This window comes from Sinohyriopsis cumingii, chromosome 3 (genome assembly GCF_028554795.1).
Source record: "Sinohyriopsis cumingii isolate HCF-2022 chromosome 3, ASM2855479v2, whole genome shotgun sequence".
Classification (NCBI taxonomy): Eukaryota; Metazoa; Mollusca; class Bivalvia; order Unionida; family Unionidae; genus Sinohyriopsis; species Sinohyriopsis cumingii.
Genome location: NC_142963.1, coordinates 53,018,005 through 53,041,555, shown reverse-complemented (window position 1 = coordinate 53,041,555; position 23,551 = coordinate 53,018,005). Strand labels below are relative to the sequence as shown.

The 23,551-nt window shown below is 35.6% G+C and overlaps 1 protein-coding gene across 1 annotated transcript in view; it reads left to right on the top strand.

The window, feature by feature from the left end:
• The window catches only part of LOC149802870 (fatty acid synthase-like), a 134,921-nt gene that overhangs the window by 37,984 nt on the left and 73,386 nt on the right, over nt 1-23,551 (top strand). The window contains exons 13-16 of the mRNA XM_089952315.1: nt 4,208-4,590; nt 9,303-9,575; nt 17,099-17,278; nt 21,357-22,623. Coding sequence (XP_089808441.1) covers nt 4,208-4,590; nt 9,303-9,575; nt 17,099-17,278; nt 21,357-22,623 — 2,103 coding nt within the window. The remainder of the gene's footprint in view (nt 1-4,207; nt 4,591-9,302; nt 9,576-17,098; nt 17,279-21,356; nt 22,624-23,551) is intronic.

Sequence of the window (23,551 nt, the reverse complement as noted above, 5' to 3'; positions counted from 1 at the left end):
TTTTGGTGTATCTTAAATGATGTTGACTATTCAGAGTATTAACAGTTAATGACAGTAACTAATCCATTATTGACAGTAAATGATCACTTAGTGACAGTAACTAATCCATTATTGACAGTAAATGATCACTTAGTGACAGTAACTAATCCATTATTGACAGTAAATGATCAATTAAAGACAATTACTAATCAATTAATGACATTAAATGATCATTTATTGACAATAAATGATCAGTTAATGATTTTTTTAACCTGCATGGAAGAGTAATGTTTTAATCTGCTTCAATTCAGTTGTAAATGGCTATGCTTAAACTATATGAAAGACTGTCATCATTAACACCTCAATACAGTGGCATGTAAAAGATATCACACCATATGCTTAAACTAGCTGAAAAACTTTGCCATCATTAACACCTCAATACAGTGGCATGTAAAAGATATCACACTATATGCTTAAACTAGCTGAAAGACTGTCAGCATTAACACCTCAATACAGTGGCATGTAAAAGATATCACACTATATGCTTAAACTAGCTGAAAGACTGCCATCATTAACACCTCAGTACAGTGGCATGTAAAAGATATCACACTATATGCTTAAACTAGCTGAAAAACTTTGCCATCATTAACACCTCAATACAGTGGCATGTAAAAGATATCACACTATATGCTTAAACTTGCTGAAAGACTGTCAGCATTAACACCTCAGTACAGTGCATGTAAAAGATATCACACCATATGCTTAAACTAGCTGAAAGACTGCCATCATTAACACCTCAATACAGTGGCATGTAAAAGATATCACACTATATGCTTAAACTAGCTGAAAGACTGCCATCATTAACACCTCAATACAGTGGCATGTAAAAGATATCACACTATATGCTTAAACTAGCTGAAAGACTGTCAGCATTAACACCTCAGTACAGTGGCATGTAAAAGATATCACACCATATGCTTAAACTAGCTGAAAGACTGCCATCATTAACACCTCAATACAGTGGCATGTAAAAGATATCACACTATATGCTTAAACTAGCTGAAAGACTGCCATCATTAACACCTCAGTACAGTGGCATGTAAAAGATATCAAACTATATGCTTAAACTCGCTGAAAAACTTTGCCATCATTAACACCTCGATACAGTGGCATGTAAAAGATATCACACTATATGCTTAAACTTGCTGAAAGACTGTCAGCATTAACACCTCAATACAGTGGCATGTAAAAGATATCACACCATATGCTTAAACTAGCTGAAAGACTGCCATCATTAACACCTCAATACAGTGGCATGTAAAAGATATCACACTATATGCTTAAACTTGCTGAAAGACTGTCAGCATTAACACCTCAGTACAGTGGCATGTAAAAGATATCACACTGTATGCTTAAACTAGCTGAAAGACTGTCATCATTAACACCTCAATACAGTGGCATGTAAAAGATATAACACTGTATTCCTCAGCTTTCAGAATAGTAAATTCTGACTGGAGACCCAAAGTTATGATGTTAGTTAATTTGCAAGTATAAGAATTGATTCTGCTCAGTAGAAAATAAAGTAACAGAACAGGGTCATGGAATTAACAATCGCAGAGATGCTACCAGGAATTTGTGCACAGTGTAAAGCAAAGCAGTGATAAGTATATAAAAGTTGTGCATATAAATAATTAATCTGCACAGTAAGTACTTTTTATTTAACTGTTGACACATTAACCCCTTTAGCTTTTTGCCAATTTTGCCTGAAAATTGAGTAGGAAACGCATTTTGAAAGCTATTTCTGAATAGACTCGAAAACACCAAATCCCCAGTCATCTTTCAATAACATACTGCCTAGTTGTGTTAGAAACATCATTTTTCATTGGCTATTTGACTCGCGCATGAGCAGAAGGGTAAAAGTTGGACTTTATTTTTTTTTGCTAAACGGAGCCATTATTTTTGTATGGAGACCACTCTTTATTCCAAATGCCAATCTTATCCTGCTTTTTGCAAAGGCTCATCTGTCTGTTTGCAGTTCATACCAGTTTGCCTTAGATCTGAGACCAAAAAGTCTAAAATCCAGACACAAAATGAGATTCCGACCACGGGCGAATTTTGCGTTAAAAAAATGTTGGGTCCAAAAAATGAGGTTTTTCTATCTGTATTTTTTATTGCAACTAGATATTCCAGATTATTTGGTATCATTGTAGAGCTACATCTGTCTACCTTTCTATAATACCACCCACTTTAGTGTATCATGCATGACCATGACGCTACAGAGCTTGGCAGTAGGCTACTACCTCCTGCCCCGTAAATTCATCGCTAGGGGTTAATGTGTTAAGATGAATCAATAAAAAATTTAAAATTTAAAAGGAACAATAGTTTTAATCAAAATACCTCTGTCCATTTCAAAGTATGCATATGTAGGTTCTTACAAAAGGATGATTGGAAATCCTTCCAAATATTAATAACAGCGTTATGATTGTTCTAGAGGGTTTTTGCAATTGATGCCCTTTCCTTATTTGTGCATGCACAAACTTTGGTCCATTAATTCCTGTAGGTTAAATAAAGCATGGCTGAATGGAAATTTGCTGATTATTTCCAACTTTGTCAGTGGTGGCAGGAATGTGAAAAGATTGGCGATGAATAATGTAGTGGAATATTTTATAAAACACTGGAAGATAATTCAAATGAAGGATGTAATGGAGTGTCTCTGAAAATGGAGGGCAATACATCAAAACAATGTTATATGCTGGGTTAGATAAATTGCCTTGGGGTAGTAATGAAACACAAATATGTTTTTGAATGGAATTGAAAATCGGTTATATTAAAGCACTCACTAAATCATCACATTTGAAATCCATTTCACATGATAATACAGGATCATGTTGAGGCAGATGTAGCTAAGCAGGTCATTCATTTCCCCTTGGTTCATATTTTCATGGATATTTTGAGTGGAAAATTTCCATTACACTGGAGTCAACATGTGAAATATACAGCTTCAACTGCAGCACCACAAAGTTAGGCTACGACATGACTGACTTCATACTTTTCTGATGTGCCTAAATTGAAGACAAGAAGGCCAGGGTCTGCATGTCGAGTCCACAAGTAAACTACTGCTGAAAGCTAAATTAACCGAAACCTATTAACATTGACAATGATGCCACCTCATTTTTGAAAAATGATAATTCAGGACCAGATTCTTTATACAGCCAATTTTTCACCACTTAAAAGCCATGACATTGTCCTTGATGAGGCAGACATAAAATTATGTTAGATTGTGTACATGTATCTAACAGTTCCCTATTTCATTTCTACACAGTGACTCCAATTCTTCCTCATCTACCATAAACAAACTTTATAAGTATCTTGCATTGAAGGCCTATTGATTTGAGTTCAAAAGGTCATGGTTGAAATCACAGGGACTGAAATAAAAAAATTATTTTTGTCCACAAAATGACTTGTATAGCAGATGCTTTGATGGAACTTTGCCTGTGGCTTGCATTGAGAGGTAAGAAAATTCCAGTTGTTTTGGGGTTCAACAGTCAAGGCACAGTAACACTTAAAGCTGATAGTTCCCACATGATATCTTGAGTAGTTGATCTTTTCTTTCAGCATACTTTGTGGTTTATTTGTACTGGAAACATTTTTTGTCAGAGGGTCAAAAATAAAGGTAAAAGGGACAAAAACAAAGAAAGTAAAACAAAATTCTACAAAATTAGTTCAGTGTCACTTGTCTTGACTAAACTTTGTAGATGGCTTCCATTTGGGACAAGGTAGACACCTATCTTTAATTTTGGGGTTAAAAAGTCAAAGCAATTCCATGTTTAAAAAAACATTCCAGAAAATAACTAATGTTCTATTCTGAAAACCTTGACTAATCAGAAATACTCCCCTTGATTTTAGTGTCAATTATTTCAGAGCTCAAGGTCACAGAGATTAAAAGCAGAAAAATATTTCCTGAAAAATAAGTTGGTACATGGTATGGTACTCTTGTTTCAATAATCCAAAGAGAAGTTGGAATCTTGGAAGATTTAAGATAGGACAGCCATTATTAAAGAGGGTGGGCTATATCCTGAAGTGGAGCAGGTAATGATACCATCTAGGAATGGCAGTGTTTGCAGTATCTTCTGAATCAGGATAGGAACAACACTGTTGACTTAGATAATTTTGAATGACTTTCAGTAGTTTTTTTCTCATCATATTTTATCCCTGTCTAAATTTTCAGATGTTTTATAAATGGACTAAACTTGAACCCACTTGGAGTCTACCCACCCGTTGAGTTCCCTGTCCCAAGGGGTACCCCCTTTGTGTCCCCAGTTGTCCAGTGGGACCACTCCAAGATCTGGGATGTCCCAAGTACAGATAACTTCCTGAGTGGTGGTTATGGCCACCACTCTGACAGCACTTTTGAAATGGAGATTTCACCAGAATCTCCAGACTTCTACTTGACAGAACACAACATTGATGGACGGATGCTTTTCCCAGCAGCAGGTTATGTTGTGCTAGCCTGGAAAACATTGGCCAAATATCATGGAGAACTATATGAAAACCTACCTGTTCTTTTGCAGAATGTTAACATTTATAAAGCTACCATCTTGCCACAAAATGGTAAGAATTTTTTTACTTTACACTAAACTCATGCAAGTATTTGGGGTTTGTAAGCTATATATTTTGCTTGCTAATAAGCAAAAGGAAAGACATCTAAAGTAAACAATTTCACTTGTTGCATAGTCAAACCAATCTTAAGCAAGCCACCTGAGTGAAAAGGACAAACACAGTTTACCTCTGACTGGAGGAGGTTCAGTTATTAAATGGGATTTCCATGCAAATATTGTGAAGCAAATCTTGATAGTATTATTTTTTAAATCAGTTTTGTTCTAAAGCAAATATTCAGTCGTTATTCCTAAAATTTTCAGAACTTCTTTAAATTCCATTTTTCAGGAGAAACTTTTCAGGCATTTTGCATACTATATAAAATCACCTGCAAGTCAACATTTTTTTTTACAGAAAATCTTAATCATGCAGTTTGGGCAGTCTTATAAGTGAGACAGAAAAGATTCTATAAATCTAACTGTAATCCTCCTTTAGCTTGTGAAGTGGCACTAACGTTTGTTTTCTCAGTTGACAATCCATTAATCAAGCCATGAATTTGATAATGTGACCTTAATCCCATTGCTTGTAAAGCCGGCACCCATGTTGCTTTCCCAGGTGATAATGAACACCCTTTTATTGTTTTAGGTCGAGTGAAATTAGTATATATACAATGAGGTAAACACATAGGATTATTTGGGATTTCTTAGTAAATATGTGACTGAAATTTCACTGAAATTTCATGGTTATTTCACTGAAATTTCATGAAATTTCACTGAACATTTTTGGTCAATATATTAGTGGGATTTCACTGAAATCATTGAGATCTCACAAAAAATATCACTTAGATTATAAAATTGAGACCAAAACTGAAATTTTGGTGGGATCTCACTAACATTTCACTGACACTTTGGCAAGATTTCACTACTTTAGCTAAAATTTAATTGAAGTACTAGCTAAATTCACTGAAATACCAGTGAAATTTGACTGAAATTTGGAAATTTCAGAGTTACTATACAGTAACATACTGAAATCTCGGGACTTTTTCAGTGAAATTTCAGTAAATTTCATTTACATTGCAAAAGATTTCAAATGGAATAATAGATGCAAATTATAAAGCACTTTATTAACCACTGTAATATTTCAGTATAAATGAAACAAAATTATCCAGTGTTTTATGACTTACAAGCGGCATAGTAGATGTATATATAGTAGACGAAACATTTGAATGTACAAACTGATGTTGTGAATGAGCCCTCAATCCATAAGCAGCCATGACAAACATTTGTCTTGATATAATTACACTGATTTTTCTCAAAATTCTAACACAACTTGAACATTTTTATAATATAAACAATAATATCACTCATGACATTGAAGGATAATTTTACTTGTCACATAGTCGGTATGTGCATTTTCATATTTTTGATATCACAATGTGTTACTCATCACTTTGTGATTTTGATCAGTCCAAATAAGCCCATGAAATTATTCAATTATTCTGCACTATTCTCTTCACTGATTGGCTGAAATCATGGAAGAGCTTTTTTAACCCTGCCTTCTGGAATTTTTTGTTTTCAGTTAACATTTTGGTAGCCATTTTTCAACTTGACTTTAGAAAGTGAATTGTGGCAAAATGGTCTCATCTGTTTGAATATGGCCAATTTACTCCCACAGGAGTTTGTCATGAGTAACGATATCATCATTTGAAAAATGGTGTAAAACTCCAAGACGAGAGCAATAAGAAGTAAAAAACTAAGGGTATTGCTCATTTGATAGTGGGTGTGTATGGTGGTGGTGGAGCGGGTTGGTATATTTTTAACAATAAGAATCCACCCTTTCTAAGCGTGGTTTAAAAGTGAACTTAAAGAAATGAATAAACATACCTCTGTTCACAGAAGAATGTGGACATAAACAGGTCTCCCAACTGACAGAACTGTCACCAACCACAGTATTTTATGCAGTAAATATGTGATGCTAATCCGACGTAAAAAGAAATTTGTTTACGTCTTCTGTGAAGTCTGCTGTTCCAAATCAAATACTGCAAATCTCCTGTCACAAATGCATTATAATAAATATGGGAATTTCTGCATCCATTAATCCTCTTTCACATGAATATCACAACAATGTAAAGTTTAGTTGTGAAAGTGACATTTTAGGATAAACTTGGATCGACTCTAACCTGTACTATGTACCATATCAAACAATGTGACATCACATGCATTTGACATTGTATTGAAAAATTATTTTATCTTCATAAATTGTTCTGTTTATTTGGATGGATGCTTGTTCTTTGATTTATTGTTTATAAAAATGTGCAATCTAATTTTACTAGTTTAACCTTGTTTGGGACTATTTTTTATGCACAATGAATGATAGGTGCAGCATCTGTCAGAATGAATGAAATTATTAGTTCTTCTTTCTATCTAAATAATTTCCATTGAAATAAAAACTGTGATAAAAAGAATCTCAATTGGATGATGATTTAATATTAAATTTATAAAACTCATTGAATAATGTCTGGTTTTTGCTCACCAAGGCTCACAAAGGCTTTGGACATTGTTCAGCTTGTTTCATTAATTCAGCATTATATCAATACCCATTTGAGATGCTGTATATGTGATTCTGATTGGTCCAAATAAGCCCATGAAATTGTGCAGTATTATCTTTTCTGATTGGCTGTGATAGTGGGAAAACCTTCCTTACCCCACATTCTAGAATTTGTTTTTAATAAACCTTTTGGCGGCCATTTTTTGACTCGAGTGATGAAAGGGAATTGGGGAAAAATGGTCTCGTTTGTCTAAATATGGCTAATTTACAGGGATTCGTTATGTCATCTATAACAATGTCATCGTATGAAAATGGTGTAAAACCCCAAGATGAGAACAAGAAGATTTGCTCAGTGGATAGTGGGTGTGTGAGGTGGGGATGGAGGGCAGCAGTATATCTGTAACAGAAGTAAATAAACTCACCTCTGTTCACAGAAGAATGTAGACATAAACTGGTCTCTCAACTTTATCCATCCACAGCATATTTATGCAGTAAATATGTGATGCAAATCCAACTAAACTAGAAATCTATTTGTCTTCTGTACAGTCTTTTGTTCCAAATTAAATAATGTAAATATCCAGTTGCATTATAATAAATATGGGAATTTCTGCATCCATTAATCCTCTTTCACATGAACATTGCGGCAGTGTAATGTTTAATAGTGAAAGTGACATTTTAGGATAAACTTGGATCGACTCTAACCTGTACTATGTTTCATATCAAACAATGTAACATCACATGCATTGGACATTTTGTGTTGAACATTTTTGTCTTTGTAAAATGTTCTGTTTGTTCGGATGGATACTTTCTTTTGATTGATAGTTTGTCAAAAAGTACAATCTACTTTTACTATTTCAGCATTGTTTAGGGACTATTTTTTATGCAGAACAAATGAAAGGTGCAGCATCTGTCAGAATGCATGAAATTATTCATTCTTCTATCTAAATAATTTCTACTGAAATAAAAACCGTGATAAAAAGAGTATCAAATGATTAATAATTTAATATTTAATTAATGAAACTCATTAAATGTCCAGCTTTTGCTCACCATGGCTTATAAAAGCCAGACATTATTCAGCTTATTTCATAAATTCAGTATTAAATCATTACCCATTTGAGATCCTCTATATGTGCGCCATGAAAACAACTCTGCAAAGATGTGACCATTTTTGATAGACCTGGATATCTGGCAACAATTAAACACTTCCCACCTGGTGGAATGGGTTTTCTGTTTTGGACATATGATTAAACGTTATTAAATATGGATGTAGGTACAAAACCTAGAGAAATCTTGAGATGGCTGTTTTCATTACATAGGTAGTCAACAGCATGGCTAATTGCTTTTGCATTTGGCAAAAATGTCATGTGAGTTATCTTGTGGGGGACTTAATTTTGGTCTTAGATTTTAACCATCTAGCCCAATTTTTGGACAAATGCCAACTATAATCCTGATTTTGACAAAGCTGAAGCTTTCTGTATGCTAGGTGATATTTGCCTCATAGCTTCTACTACTGTGTTGCTGTCAATGCATAATACATTTGCCAAAGCCACACAATGCAGTATGCTATAACACCTGTTGTTTTGAATCTTTGTAAATAAGTCTGCCAGTAAAATTTAGGGCAGTGTAATACACATCAAGTTCAACATAAATTTGAATTTTTTTTTGTGCACATTATCTGTAGATTGGTTTATGTGTACAATCTAATCTTTATGGCTGTTTAATTATTTCTCGCCAATGAAATTTTCATATACTTTAAAATCTGACAAGCAGTCATTCACCATCAAGTTAGGGAAGCAGTTATGACCAGCCATAGATGACCTTTCTCAGCCTCTAAATCTACAGGTTCGTTGTCTGCATCCGTTTACTAAATTATCAGAATTTGACGAACTCTTACATTTCTAATGTGCCTATATTTTCTACAAGGGGTTGCTACAAGAACCAACACAAAATGACTGATGTTGACTGTTACGGCATATGTACCAAACAAGCTTCTGTGCCAGATTTTCTTGTATGCTAATTGAACGAGGTGTCATAAGGTGCTTCCATTATAATTTGGTATAGGTGTCCAAAAGCACTTCTGCAAGATAAAGGGTTAAATTGACAGAACTGTTTCAGTCCTACAATGAGCATCTCATGGTAGTTGTCCTTGAGTAACCTCTGTGAGCTATAATTTGTTGCAGGCACCCTGAAATTTGATGTCAGTCTGATGACAGCCACGGGTCACTTTGAGATCCTAGAGAGTAACCAGATGGTAGCCAGTGGGTCCATCATCCGGCTGCAAGAGGATAGTTGTCAGTGGGCTGTTCAACGTGAACTTGATCTGGTTACTCCCATGAGCCCCAGCAGGAAGCTAGAGGTTGCAATGACAGCAGATGATATCTACAAGGAACTTCGGGTCCGAGGATATGACTATGGACCCTTGTTTCAGGGCATTGTGTATGCTGACAGCAGAGGTGAGCACTGAAGTGTCCAGCCTAGGTTAGCAGATATCACGGTGTAATTGCCATATTTACTTGCTTATTTAGTGTTGTGTATCACACTACAGGACTTTTGATACAGGCTGATAGTACAATGAAACATGAGACTGCTCCAGTGGCCTAGTGGTTGGAGCATCTTCCTCTGATGTGGGACGTCATGGGTTTGAACCCAGGCCATATCCTTATCAGTATTATTATTATTATTATTGCACCAGAACTCTTCAATAAGTTTTGAAGTGTAGAGTGTATGGCAACTTTAGAGCTACCTGGTACCATGCCAGAGATACTTCCCAAAGTCCCATACTTTCATCACTTCTATAAAGATGTTTGATGCCATAATATAATGGAATTGATCAGATTTAACCATTTAGTTACCCTGTCATCTGTCACCAGCAAATTCCTGAACCCCACTGATGCATGTCAGTCATAATTTATTTAGTGCATTTTGCATGATGAGCCATGTACCCTCCCTACTCCTCATCGGTTTGGGAATTGTAGGAATATGTACTGTAGAATTATTCAGTGCTTACACATGAGTGTTTACATGTTGTATGGGGGGGGGGGTCTGATAGTCTTGTTATTATTATAATAATGACATTATTTAAAGAGGGTAACACAATTAGCTAAAAACTAATCTACCTTGAGGCCCTCATACAAAGGAATTTATTTATTTTAGCTGCATCTCTGAAGCCACTGGATGTATTGGGTTTGGAAGAAGGAAATAGAGTGGGCATTTCTAATCTCAACTGGAATACTATTCCAGAGCAGAGTTCCAGAGTATTGGAAACTTTTTTTCAATAACTCCTTATTTGGTTTGGGAATTTTATACTGTTTGGTAGACATGGATCGCAGGTGTGGAGTATTACCAGGTAGCCTATACTGGAATAGTGACTGTAAATATTCAGGAGCACTATTATGGGATATCCTGTACATTAATTTGGCTTTTCTCAAACAGATTCGGTCTTTAATAGGTAATATTTTTAACCTATCAGCTAAATTTTCCTTGCTTTCTTTCTGGATTGATATTAGCCCAAATGCTCTTTTTTTGAAGATGTTCCAGCTTTGCTATGTTTTTATCATTTGAATTACCCCATACTGTACTACAGTAGTCCAAATAGGGTTGTATGTAACTGTTATAAAATAGTTTTCTGTGCCTTTCAGGTAGAAAATGTCTTATCCTACTGAGAAGCCATAAACTTGAATTGACTTTTTTACTGATATGTTTGATATGTTCAGTCCATGATAGGTTATTATCTACCAGAACACCAAGTAGTCTATCATGACAGACCATTTGCAAATTTGTATCCTTCCATGTCAGACATAGTTCATCACTATCAAGATTTGTCCTTCTTTGCCGTGTTGAAATAAGTAATATTTTAGTTTTACCAGTATTTACCACCATGCCATTGCATGTGCACCAGTTTTCCAGTTTGTTTAGGGCATTCTGTAAAGAAATTTCGAGTTCATGCTTTGTGTTTTGGATGTCTGACAATGTTGTCATCTGCATAGAGATCTGTAGATGATATTGAGTCTCTTAGTAAAAGTGGTAGGTCATTAATAAATAAAATGAATAGTAATGGACCTAGAATTGAATTAATGCCATGATTAAGACAATTAATATCTTCCCTACTCTAATGAGTTTGAGAATTTTAGGAATATGTATACTTACTCAGTGATTGTCAGAAGTTTAAATTCAGTGCTTACACTTGAGTGTTTATATGTTGTATAGGTGAATACATGATATAACAATGTTTTAAAGATTAGTTCATCTGTAAGTCTCAGTATTGTTATTAATGCCATGAATAATGCTATTAACAGCAATTAATCTACTAACGATACTTAGTAAAGATGACATGTTCCTCCAATGTTTAATTAATGATTTAGCAGTAATATTAGCAATAATTGATAAATTAAACTAGACTTACCAAGTTGAAGTTTGATTGTAATTTCATGAACCCCATAAGTGACTAAGTGATCACATGAGATGACGCTGGTCACATGGCTGATCAGTCTGGAGAGCAAACAAATGGAAGCCTCAGTGTCTTATTGGGTGAGAAGTATTAAGTGATCACTAAAGCACTTATGGGGTTCATGAAATTACAATCAAACTTCGACTTGGTAAGTCTAGTTTAATTTATCAATTTCACTACCGCTATAAGTGCCTTGTGATCCCATGAAATTTCAGAGCGAGGCTTCTATTTATTGAATAGATTAACAACTACTAGAAGGAAAAAGAAGAAAATGTTTATATGTTGGTATTAAACCAGAGAACCCAAACTTACATTGTACATTACATGACCATTATAAAATTCTGGATGCTGACAAGACTTTTGTACTGAATTCAGTCTGGTCTGTAATGGGCTTGATATAGAATTTCCTGAAAGTACAGGCACTAGCCAAACTGGCTGCCTTCAAGATTGTACCCAATCATACCCCTTTAGCACAGGCTGCAGAAACAGGTGCAGCCCTTGTGCTATGAGCCTGGAATCCTGAGGTATCAATACCAGACTTTCTCATAAGTCTTTATCCAGTTTGATTTTGTGCTTTTAGCAACTTTTTTATGTGGAGATCGTGTGCCAATAAATAACTTTCAGAATTTCTCAAAAGTTTGGGTCATTGCAAATAACAAATAACACTATAAACAAGACACAACACACAATATTTTGTCATAGGGATAAGATTCAAAAACAAAGTGCTCCACATGTTTACCTGGTTTAGATTGTTTCAGCAATGAAGGAATGTATATTTGTACACAGTGTTAACACCAAATCTAATGCTATTTGTCTGCATAAGGTGAAGCGTCTGACACCTCTGTCCTGTTAACAAAGCAAGCAGCATGACTAACTTCATAGTAAGTTCCTGCAATGACAATTGGTCATTGCCTTGTAAAGAGAGAAAATACTTAAACACAAGCTGCATATCCCACACAAATGAAATGAACACCCCTCTCATAAATCTGTTAAGTAAAACATTCTTGCTTAGAGTGGATTTAGAAGTAAGACTAATTGATGATGATATTGCAGATCTAGCTGTATTTACAGAACTATAACCTAAACCTCTATACTAATTCAGTTAAAAACTCTATAACAATAGTCGTAGGTGGGTCAAGTGGATTAATCTGTCTTTGATTTGAAATAACACCCACTTTTAGAGATGACCCCAATACTGATTTTTAGTTGATGTTCTCCATGAATTGATGATGAGGCATGCTGCCCTTTCTGATAATCCTTGATTTTTGATTGCCATCCAGATAAGTGAAAAACACCCATCTTCAATCTGTGGAGGGGGTGTCGTCTTTTCGGATTGTGTGCCAAGTGTATAAAATCTCTTGTGGACGTGGCAATTTAGTGTTCTTGGCAGATGAGAAGCACTTAACCAGATACTTCTAATTGTACAACACACCCAGATATCACGCGATAATTTATGCAATTTAGAAATGCAACACCCCCATTTTGTTCCCATATGAAACTGCTACAGAGTTATCCATGTAGATGTGCATATGCGTGTTCTTCACTTCCAAACAGACAGATTGTAATGTCAAAAGACATGCTTAAAGTTCCAAGAAGTTATATGATACAGTTTTTCCTCTTGATTCCAGTGACCACCTGTTTCAGCTTTGGTTGTATGATATACTCCCCCCCCCCCCAACCAACAAGCAAGCTGTCACTGGTCAAAACAACCTGTGGTTCACCATGTGAAACTATAACTGGAGTGCACATTAGATATCCACCAAGATATACACCGTCTGCTTTCTGCCAAAAGTGACAAAAAAGCATCGAAATTACCTTTATATATCTTTAAGTATTTATCTTTTTCATGTTTTAGATCTTTAAAATATAAAGGTGCATACTCTACACCTTGTTCGCAAACAAGATTTCCTACAAGTTAATCCAATTCATGAACAGTGATGTTCCGTTTCCGCAGTATATCATAACACAGAGCAAAAAGACTGTCTGCTTTCTCTTGAGTACTTCGTCTGACAGTCATGGTGACTGAGTCCAGCAAAAGTCCCCACAAATTTTATTTTCTGGGTGGGCTCAAACACAGATTTTCTGGGGTGAATGGCTAAGCCTAATCCATCAAATGTACAAATTGTATTTTGCCTACACTGGTCATAAGATTCCCTCAACAAACAACTATCATCAATGTATGTCACATTTGTGAACCATTTTTGTCTCAATGATGCAAAAACTGGCTTCAATAACTTGATGAAAACATGTGGTGTGGATGCTAAACCATTCAGCAAATGAGTAAATTCATATATATCCCCAAACCACAGAAAACAAATACTTCCTATGTACATGAGCCGTAGGCATCCTTCAAGTTAACAGATGCAAAGAAACAATTTTCTCCATGGCATTAACAGCTGTTTTCAAAGTTTCCATTTTAAAATGTATGTTCTCAACATTTGCATTACATTGTTTTAAATTCAAAATGAGTCTTACAGACCCATATTTTTTAATTCGAATGAAAATGTTTGACAAATATTGTCCAGATCTTGAATTAACTTGACAAATAATACCTCTTGCAAGAAATTTGTTAATTTCAGCATTTATTTGTCTCTCTTCAGTTATTGAGAATTTAATTTTGTTTGGTATATATGTTTGCAGAGGTCGCTGTTCCATAGCCTTACACAGTATTCAGAATCCAAGGATCAGAAGTAATGTTTTGACATTGCATTCCAGACCTAAATATTGACTCTGGGCACCTTTAAATTGTCATAATTTCCTGGTCTGAGATACTTCTGCAGTGGTTTAACCTTGTCGTGGGTTAACACTGAATGTAGTCCAGTCCATTATCGAGAACTTCCGCTAATTTTTCATCTATATTTGAGTCTTTTTGGTGTTCAAGCAAAACACTTTCCAACTCCGCAAACAAACCATCGTTTGCACTGAGCTCAGTGGAATCTGTATCTGGCATAATTAGCTCTGCAACATCCACATCCGAGTTGATGTCCCCTTTTTCATGCACAGTGTCCAAATTGTTTTCAAAATGACCAATGTGTGCCAATCCTGCAGAAACTGCAGCTGATTCGCTTGGCATTTGGGTTTTACAAGAAACACTGGCCAATATATCTTCCATTTTTGTCATGGGCACATGCATTTTGAACACATCTGCATTTTGTGCCCATAACTGACATTGCATGGCTAATTCTTTATCCAGGGTAGCCATATTGGTTATTTGGGTGGAAACCACTTGACTTGCACCAGTATCAGACAATGATATCACGTATTCTTGTTGTAATGGCTGACCTAATGTAGCTTTTCACAGCTGCCCAATATGTGCCTCACCAGGCCTTGCATCTATGGAGGCAGTTGCTGATGGCAAACACACTGGTTTCAACATCAAACCTGTTTTGGAAACCATACTTACATCATCTGACATTTCCTTTTTGTTTTCAACAATTTCTGAGTATTTCAATAAACCTGTCCCCTCTGGGATCTGCCTTGGGCAGTTGACACCCTCCATTATATTGTCTTAGAAATGAAGTTCAGTAAAAACTCGCAAAAGTTGGGAAACTATATGCAACACTTTGCCTCTGCAAAGGTGCAACCCAATTTGTGAAAATTAGTGCTCTGGAATGCACAAAAATGATGACTGCAAAAATTTTCATCTGAAGTCGTAAATTACGCTGTTAATTTTTGATGTTTTCTTCTTTAATTTGCTCCCAAACTGTACATTTCCATGCAACTGTTCTGGTCAGCCACATGACCAGTGTCATCTCATGGGATCACGAGGCACTTATGGGGGAAGGGAAACATAATACATACATGATGAATTGTGTTTATAAATCATTTAGTGAAATAAATATAAACTTATGTTTCTTCATTTAAGAAAGTTATATAGGAAGGATAACACCATTTTGTTATACATCATTATTGTCATTAGTTTTGGTCACCTAAAATACTTCGTTTCAGAATTTTCTTCCAGATATCACAAATGTTGGTAATCATGGGCATAATAAAGCCCCATCAAACATTCACATCACTTGTATTTCATGTACAAAGTGTACATAAATGGATTGATGTCCAATTTATTATGTTCCAACAATACAATCGTATATAAAAAAAATAAAGAAAGAAGTGTATTCTTCCTATCTTTATGAATCCTTGAGATTCCTAAAGTATACATACCATAGCTGGAATCAACTGCATCACCACAAATTTAAAAAAATGAAGCTATGGCATATTCTTACAGGAGAGAACTTCCCTTACAACCAAATTAGGTCACTTGCCTACATTTTATGCTTAGTATTTGAATGTAGCTACTCACAAAATAAATTTGTCCATGTTGTATACATCCTAGCTGATCTTATATACTCATTTATAAGTCAAGTAAACTGCATACAACAAAGATCTTGTCCTGCCCTAGCACAATGTGCCTGCAAATGAGCATCTATGTTGTTTGTTCTACTGATTACCCCTAACAAACTGCACAGACCCAGATCTGCCAGTACATTATGCAATGGCAGATCTGGGTCTGTGCAGTATGCAGTTAAAATCATCTTATAACTGAGTACATATGGTAATCAGAAGACCCATTCTGACCAGTGCAATGGGAAGTAGGAATAAGTGTTTCTTTATTGGTCAAGTTTACATATTCATAACTATATTTCATTGATTGTGGTAGGTTACCCTGTATATTGTACAAGTGAATTGGATGTGTAGTCTCAGCTGTAGTGGCTAATCAAGGTAATTATTGGTGCATGAACTATGCTTGTGCTGTCAATACAAGGTTACTGCTACTTTCCACCAGTAAAATGGATTCTAGGAGTGGACAATAATTATAACTAAATCAGATTTTTACATTAATTCAACATTCATCTTTGATTTCTATTAACTGGATTATAATATGATATAATTTTTATTTTGTCTTTATGCCCTGTTATGGTAGGTGGCTAGGTGAAGTTAAAATATAATAAGAAAAGATTTCGAAGAAACTTTAGTTAGAAAATGGGCCAGCATGTTGTTGTTAGGATCAGTTTAGTCTGAATTTGCTTTTGGTGAACTGTAGTAGCATCAGACTCCTAATCCACGAGTCACAGGTTTGATACCCACACAGGCCAGTCTAGGTTGGGAAAAGTACTTGGCTTCCATTTCCTTGGCATGTGTGAATTCTGCTATAAAGACCCAAAACAACAACAAAAGATAAAAAAGCCTCAATTAACTCTACTTGATTTCTGCATTAGAAAATTAGAAAATTAAACAATACTTGCCCAGATGAAGTTTAAGGATAATATCACCTTTAGGGATCCAATGAGATGACCTGTAAGTCACATGAATGGCCAGTCTTTAAAGAGGTCAAAGGATACAAGATGACAAATAGAGAGGGTGGGTAAAGGGTACTTTATTTGCAATGAAATTATGAAATATTTACTAATCTAAGTCTGGTTGCATTTTACACAAGGAAAACTCTGAACACAAGGAAAAACTATGAAAACGTATTTTGCAGCTAAAAATACACACTGACCAATACTTGGGACTTCTTCTCATTTGTAGGTGAAAATGGAGAGTTGCTGTGGAACAATAGATGGATCTCCTTCATGGACTCCATGATGCAGATGGAACTTCTAGTTCACCCAGACAAGCACCTGCTGTTGCCAACCCAGATCAAGTCCATTAATATCAACCCATTTCTCCATAAAACACAGATAAAGAGTTACAATGGATTAGATAAAGGTGTCCCTGCTTGTGATTGCATCTTATTGTCTTTCATCTTGTGATTTACAAGAAAGATGTATAGTTATGTGAAACTTCCCCGGGTGGATTGGTGTATGCTGGTATATATACACAGGGAGACAATTATGTACATATGATAGCAGATAGACCAGGAGAGCTGATTAAAATGGGTTTACACTGAATGACAAGTCAGATGAGATAGGTTTCTGATAATATTTGAGGAAGATAGTCTTTGCTCCAACCAGCTGTTTTTTTAATGTTATAGCCAGAGGTACATTATCAGAAAAGTAGCACTAGTGAATGCAATTCATGTACTATGTGGTGTAAAATATCAGTAGTGATGGTAACAGCTGGTATAGTAGATTTCAGCCACCATGAAGTAGTGTCCCTGTTATCTGTCCAAAAAGTGGCCTGGAAACTAACAATTTAGTTTCATTATTCTTAATTCAGTCCATTCCATCAAAATATCTACACGAGTGACAGTGCAAAGACATCGGTTTGGTACATAAACTGCTATGTGAATTTCACCTAAATGATTACTTACACATGATTGCTTAAGATCACTTCTTATAAAGATAACTCTGTTCTTATATACCTGTAAATTCCCAAGATCTAAGAAATTAAGGGGTTGCTGTCTTTGCCTAGAAGCTGTGCCAGAAGCATGCTCAATGTGTACGAGAAAAATTTCAAGGAAGATTAGAAACTGGCGAAAGCAATTGCAAGTGTCTTCGCACAATAATAACATCTGATGTGACTGTATTCTTGAATAAATTAGGCCTCTTAAATACTCATCTGAAACATTTAAGCACATTTTGAACCACTGGACAAAAAAACAGGAAATGTGCCAATAGTAGATAAGGGTATATTAGTAGCACCATAGCCATACCAGTATGAATTAGTACAGGTATGGATTCCAAAACAAAATGTACAAATGAGCAAAATCACTGGAGATATATTCAATATTGTAACTGTGGTGTTCATCTGCAAGTGCAGGATAAAATATCAGCAATTTGGCAGTGGTAAGTTTGTTTTCCTTAGCCTGACTGATAATGGAAACACTTCCAAGCAGTCTGACTTTTTACTTCTGGAAGAAATGAGATCTCAGATGTTCTGGGCAATATGTATGTATGTAGGACTGATCTGACACTAAAGATAGTTATGGGAACTATGGCTGAGTATCACTATATCTCCTTCCCAGTCCTCTCATTTGTGAATTCTCAAGAATTACACTGAAAAGGTGGAAGAAATTATGGTAGAGTTCTCAAAATACAACAAAGGCATCAACAAATGATGGTTATTGGGCTGATTTTATGAAAATGTCGAGGCACTTGACCATTAAGTCTGGAGGCAAAAATGAATCAATATCATACTTAACAAATTATTTTTGACTTTCTGGACATTTTTAGAGTTCAGACTGAATTCAGAAGTTTGGTTTAATATTCATGATTGAACATCAGCCTCCATGTTTGATATGCCAGACAGATGACAAGCACTGAGCCAAATATCTGTTGCTCTACACCATTTCATTATTTCAAAAAGACTAGATTGTCAAGTCCCTGAAACCAGTCGACCCCATTTTTGTAATGTACAAGAGGGCACACTATTGTCCATATGCAGTCTTACTTGCTAAAGAAATGAATATAAAGCTTGTATGTTAACTGTTAGTGAGCACGCAAAATATGCCTCTTGCCAAACTACAACATTAGGACTCCTCTTGAGATCTTCCCCTCTCTTTGTGAGAAAAAGGACCATAATGGTGTATGCGAGAGGAATGATTGTATTGGTCATGCTTCCCTGAACTTTTTGCATTTGTATGCCAGGAAGCCTATTATGGTCTGAAATTTGTTTAAAGCCTATTATAGTCTGAAATTTGTAAACAAATTTCCAGATTAACCTTTTGCACTATTAAATACTTATATTTATTTTGCCTTATGAACTTCACCTGGAAAATTGATAATAGTATCCAATTTGTCAGAAATGGTTGGCCTTTGACAATCCAGGAGTTTATAGAACTGTGACAACTCTGCCACAAAATGCATTAAAGAACCTCTCACAGGCTCATTTGTGATGCTGTCTGCAGAGACCTAATTTGTTCCCTAGTGGTGCCAGAGTAAGCGAGTTATCATTGTTGGGGTACCCCCCCCCCCACTATCATCAACTTGAGATGTTTGAGATAATACGGCCAAGATTTGGCTTTGAAATGTGAAGTCACATAGAGAGCTTTTTTGGTAGCACCATTGGGATGATTTTCCAAACATAAACTCCTCTTTATTATATCATTGTAAATAAAGCTCAGAGGAAGCATTCAAACACAACATCCACCATTTAAACACTGATGTCACAGTCTGCAGATTCGTGACCTTGTGTTATTTCAAGGTGAAATTTCTTACATAATGTTATACAGAAATGTCTTCAAATATGCAACCCCAAGAACTTCTGAGCCTTTCTATAGCTTTTGAGCAAGAACCCCACCAACTTTTTTCATGAAATTCTTAAGTTTTATACATTAAGTTGAAATTGTATGTTACTTTTAAAACCAACAATGCATATTCATTAGTACATGTATACATTGATTTGAAATCACAAATTAGTCCCTGTTCATGTCATCAAAATAAAAGAAAAGGATTCTGACTATTATTTGAGTCAGTATTACAGTTCTTGAAGCAGATGCAACCATTAAAATGTGGAATAATAAAGAGAAGGAACTGGCACAGAGTTGGATCCCATAAATATGTATGATTATATTTTTTAAATTGATGCATGTTCTATTTAAATTGTTAATATTATTATTTTCTCAAAGAAAATGACATGCATTATATTCTTCTCTTCCACATTTTGCAAAATGGTTTCACTTTTACTTGCCTGCCTACATTAAATATGAAAATTTAAAATTTGTTTACTAGTGTCACTAGATAATAATCCTGCCCAAAGCAGATGGTCTGACTTTGAAAATGTCTCAGTAATTCTTAATCATTACATCAAGTCTACCCTCAAAAAAGTGTTATACATAATAAAAATAAAAATGTCCTAAAATCTTGGGGTCATGAACCATATCAGCATATCATATCCCCATGACACAAGGTCCAATACAATGCTTGATTTTGGTGTCATGAACCTTATTGACACTAGATATAGTTACAGTGTTTCCTACAAGAATGAAACTCTCTTGTTCATCAGCATGGTCAACCATAATTTCTTGCAAAAAATCCATGCAGCACATCTTTACATCATCAACCATTTATAATGGCATTATGGTAGCATTGCTGACCCGTGTACTGAAACTTTGCTGTAGGAAAGAATCTCTGTACACTTAGCACAAAATAAAGGTAACATTGCATAATGTGCTGGCAGATCTGGGACTGTGTAGTTTGTTAGGAGTAATCAGAAGAACTAAATACACCCTGATCAGCAGGCACATTATGCTATGGCAGATCAGGATTTTTTGTTGTTTGCAGTTTGACCTGACGTGCAAGTCAGTGCATATGGTATTAGTGACATGATTCTGCATCAGACTGGTTCACTTATTCCCTAGATCTTGGACTATTTCTTGTCTAAAACTTGGTATATATATATAGGCTTATAACATGAAGACATTCAATGACTTTTATTTATGTGCAAGAGGCTATGCATATTAAATATGCTTTTATGTTTGGAAAGAATTTGCATACAAGTCTAACATACATCTGTAAAATTATAACAATGTGTGCCTGCTTAGTGAAATGGTCAACAGCCAGTTGCATGCTAAAGACTGTCTGGTTTCAATATTGAAACAGTCTTAAGGCTAAGCTTTAATTCTCAATATGCTATTTTTGGTGAAGGATAAATTATTAAATGATTACAAAACTGATCAATCTATCTCTTTTATGATGTTTGGATCACAAAACTGGTTAATCTGTCCATGTCTTGAAGGTATTATTTAGATTTCAAAACTCGTTAATCATTCCTTTTTAACTTTACGGTATTGTTCGAATTTCAAAACTGATTATTGTCCTTTTTAGCATGAAGGCATTGTTTCAAAAAAAGGAGAAATTTTTGGATAACAGTAACTGAACTGTCTGTTGTGTTCTTTCTTTTTCAGTGGTGTCTGTTATGGTTGATAGGTATTCGGATACAGTTATTGCTGGAGGAGTTGAGTTGCAAGGCTTACAGGTTACCATGGCACCCAGGCAAAGTCAGAGGGATACTGTTCTTCAGGAAGTAAAATTTGTTCCAAATTTGGAAACTTTGGGTTTTTCTTGCAAGGATCAAGCCTTGGAGAAATATGCCAAGGATTGCTGTCTTTATGCATGGAATGGACTGAAGCAGTTGTGCACAGACACCAAAGAGCCTCCAAATGTGAATTTGATCCAACAGATATTGGAGAAAGGAACCAGTCTTGAAGGAAATGTTGACTTGGCAAAGTACACTCACTCACAGTTCAAGGGCCATGCTTATGTTCTAATCCAGATGTTGCAGAAGATCTTTACTTTGCCAAAAGGAGAGACTTTCATCAATAATGCTGTTAATATACTGGATGCCTTCAAATCTGACCTGGCTTCCGACCCACTGTTGACCTTGCTTCATCAACCTCCATTCCTCAATCAATACTTTGACATTGTAATTGAAAACAAATTTGCCAACAAGTTGAATGTCCTCCAAATTGGAGAACCAGATGACAATTTTAGCTCATTAGTTCAGTCTCTGTTCAGTTCACACCCTCTACTGACAGTTGGATTTACATTTACCAAAAGTACTAATCATGAGACATTGACTGAAGGAACAGCAGTAAAGCTTATCGAATGGGACCCAAATGTTCCCCCTACCGATGACTTGAAGGACTATGATCTTTTAATTTTGGATGAAATACTGAGTCGGCAATCTAACATTGCCAAAGCATTGAAGAACATTGCTGCCACAGTCACTGAAGGTGGTTTTCTTCTCATGAGGGAAGTCACTGGTAATTTTCAAGTGAGTTTTATTTTGAATGAGCTGACTTCGGCTTGGAAATCAACAGAGGTTGAGGACCCAGATCAGAGAAATGTCGGTAGATGGTGCAGTGAAAGTAGATGGATTGAGTTGTTAGAACAGGCAGGATTTATTGAAATATGTAGGAAATCAGATGGGTTTATGGCTACACTATTCCTTTTTAGGAAGGTGAAAGAGTTGACAAGTGTTGAGAACCAGACAGTTGTGGACATTACCAGCCTATCTTGTGACTGGCTCACTGAGGTGCAAAATAAATGGGCAGAATGCCAAAAAAAGACAAAGGGAGAGAACATTTGGCTTTTAGCAGATGGAGAATATTGTAGTGGAATTGTGGGAATGGTGAAGTGCATCAGTAAAGAACCTGGTGGAGAAAAGCTGAGGTAAGACCTGCATCAAGAACAACTTTGTTCTAGTACAAATTATTAAATTGAGGCAGAGAATTTAGAAAATGTGGAGATATTTGTGAATTACATGTTACATGTGTTACCAATAATAAAATTCAGACCTTGAGAATTGAAAAGGGTTATTTGGTTTCTTGCTCTTGCTCAAATCTCTAGACTCAGCATAGTATCTGTGCTAGGTGTGATCAAGATGGATTTCTTTGTCTTAATTGAAAGAGAAAAGAAAGGGGCATACTGTTCTACATCTCGATCCATTTCTGGCCAAGAATCAACTAGCTTCATCAGTTCCTGTTCCAAATGGAATCCACAGTCTCACTTGTATCTATCTTGAGGATGATCATGATAGACGCCTTTGCCCAGCTGGAGCTTTACGATTCTGTCTAGACTGATCAAGAAGAAAATGAAAGGGTCATAACTAGCATTATTTCCTTTTCAAAGGTACCTCTTGACTGCCACCAATTTAAGGTAGATTTTTTGTACAATTAAAACAGTTTATCAGTCTCTCATTGAGAGTTCTTTTTTTTAAAAAAAATTAGTTTTCTTTTGATGCTGTAAAGAAAGCCACATTCTGGCAGTCTCACTATACCCCTTAGTTGTACCTAATTAATGTACAGTCTCCACCATGTACAGTTGTCAGACTTGTGCATGGCTTGAACCTGAGGAAAATTGCTATTGTCCAAAGATCAAGGTCACTGTGACTGAAAAGAAGAAAAAGTGGTTTCTGTACAATCCACTATCTGTAGTTTTCAGACTTGACAGATGGCATGCACTTGGGGGAAGCTGTTGTTTTGGGAATGAGTCACTAAAAGAAGAAAAATGGTTTCTCCAAAATTAACTGGAGTTCTCCACCATCTGTTGTTAACAAAACTTTTCTAGATGGTTTGCAATTGAGGTAAGAAAACAAATC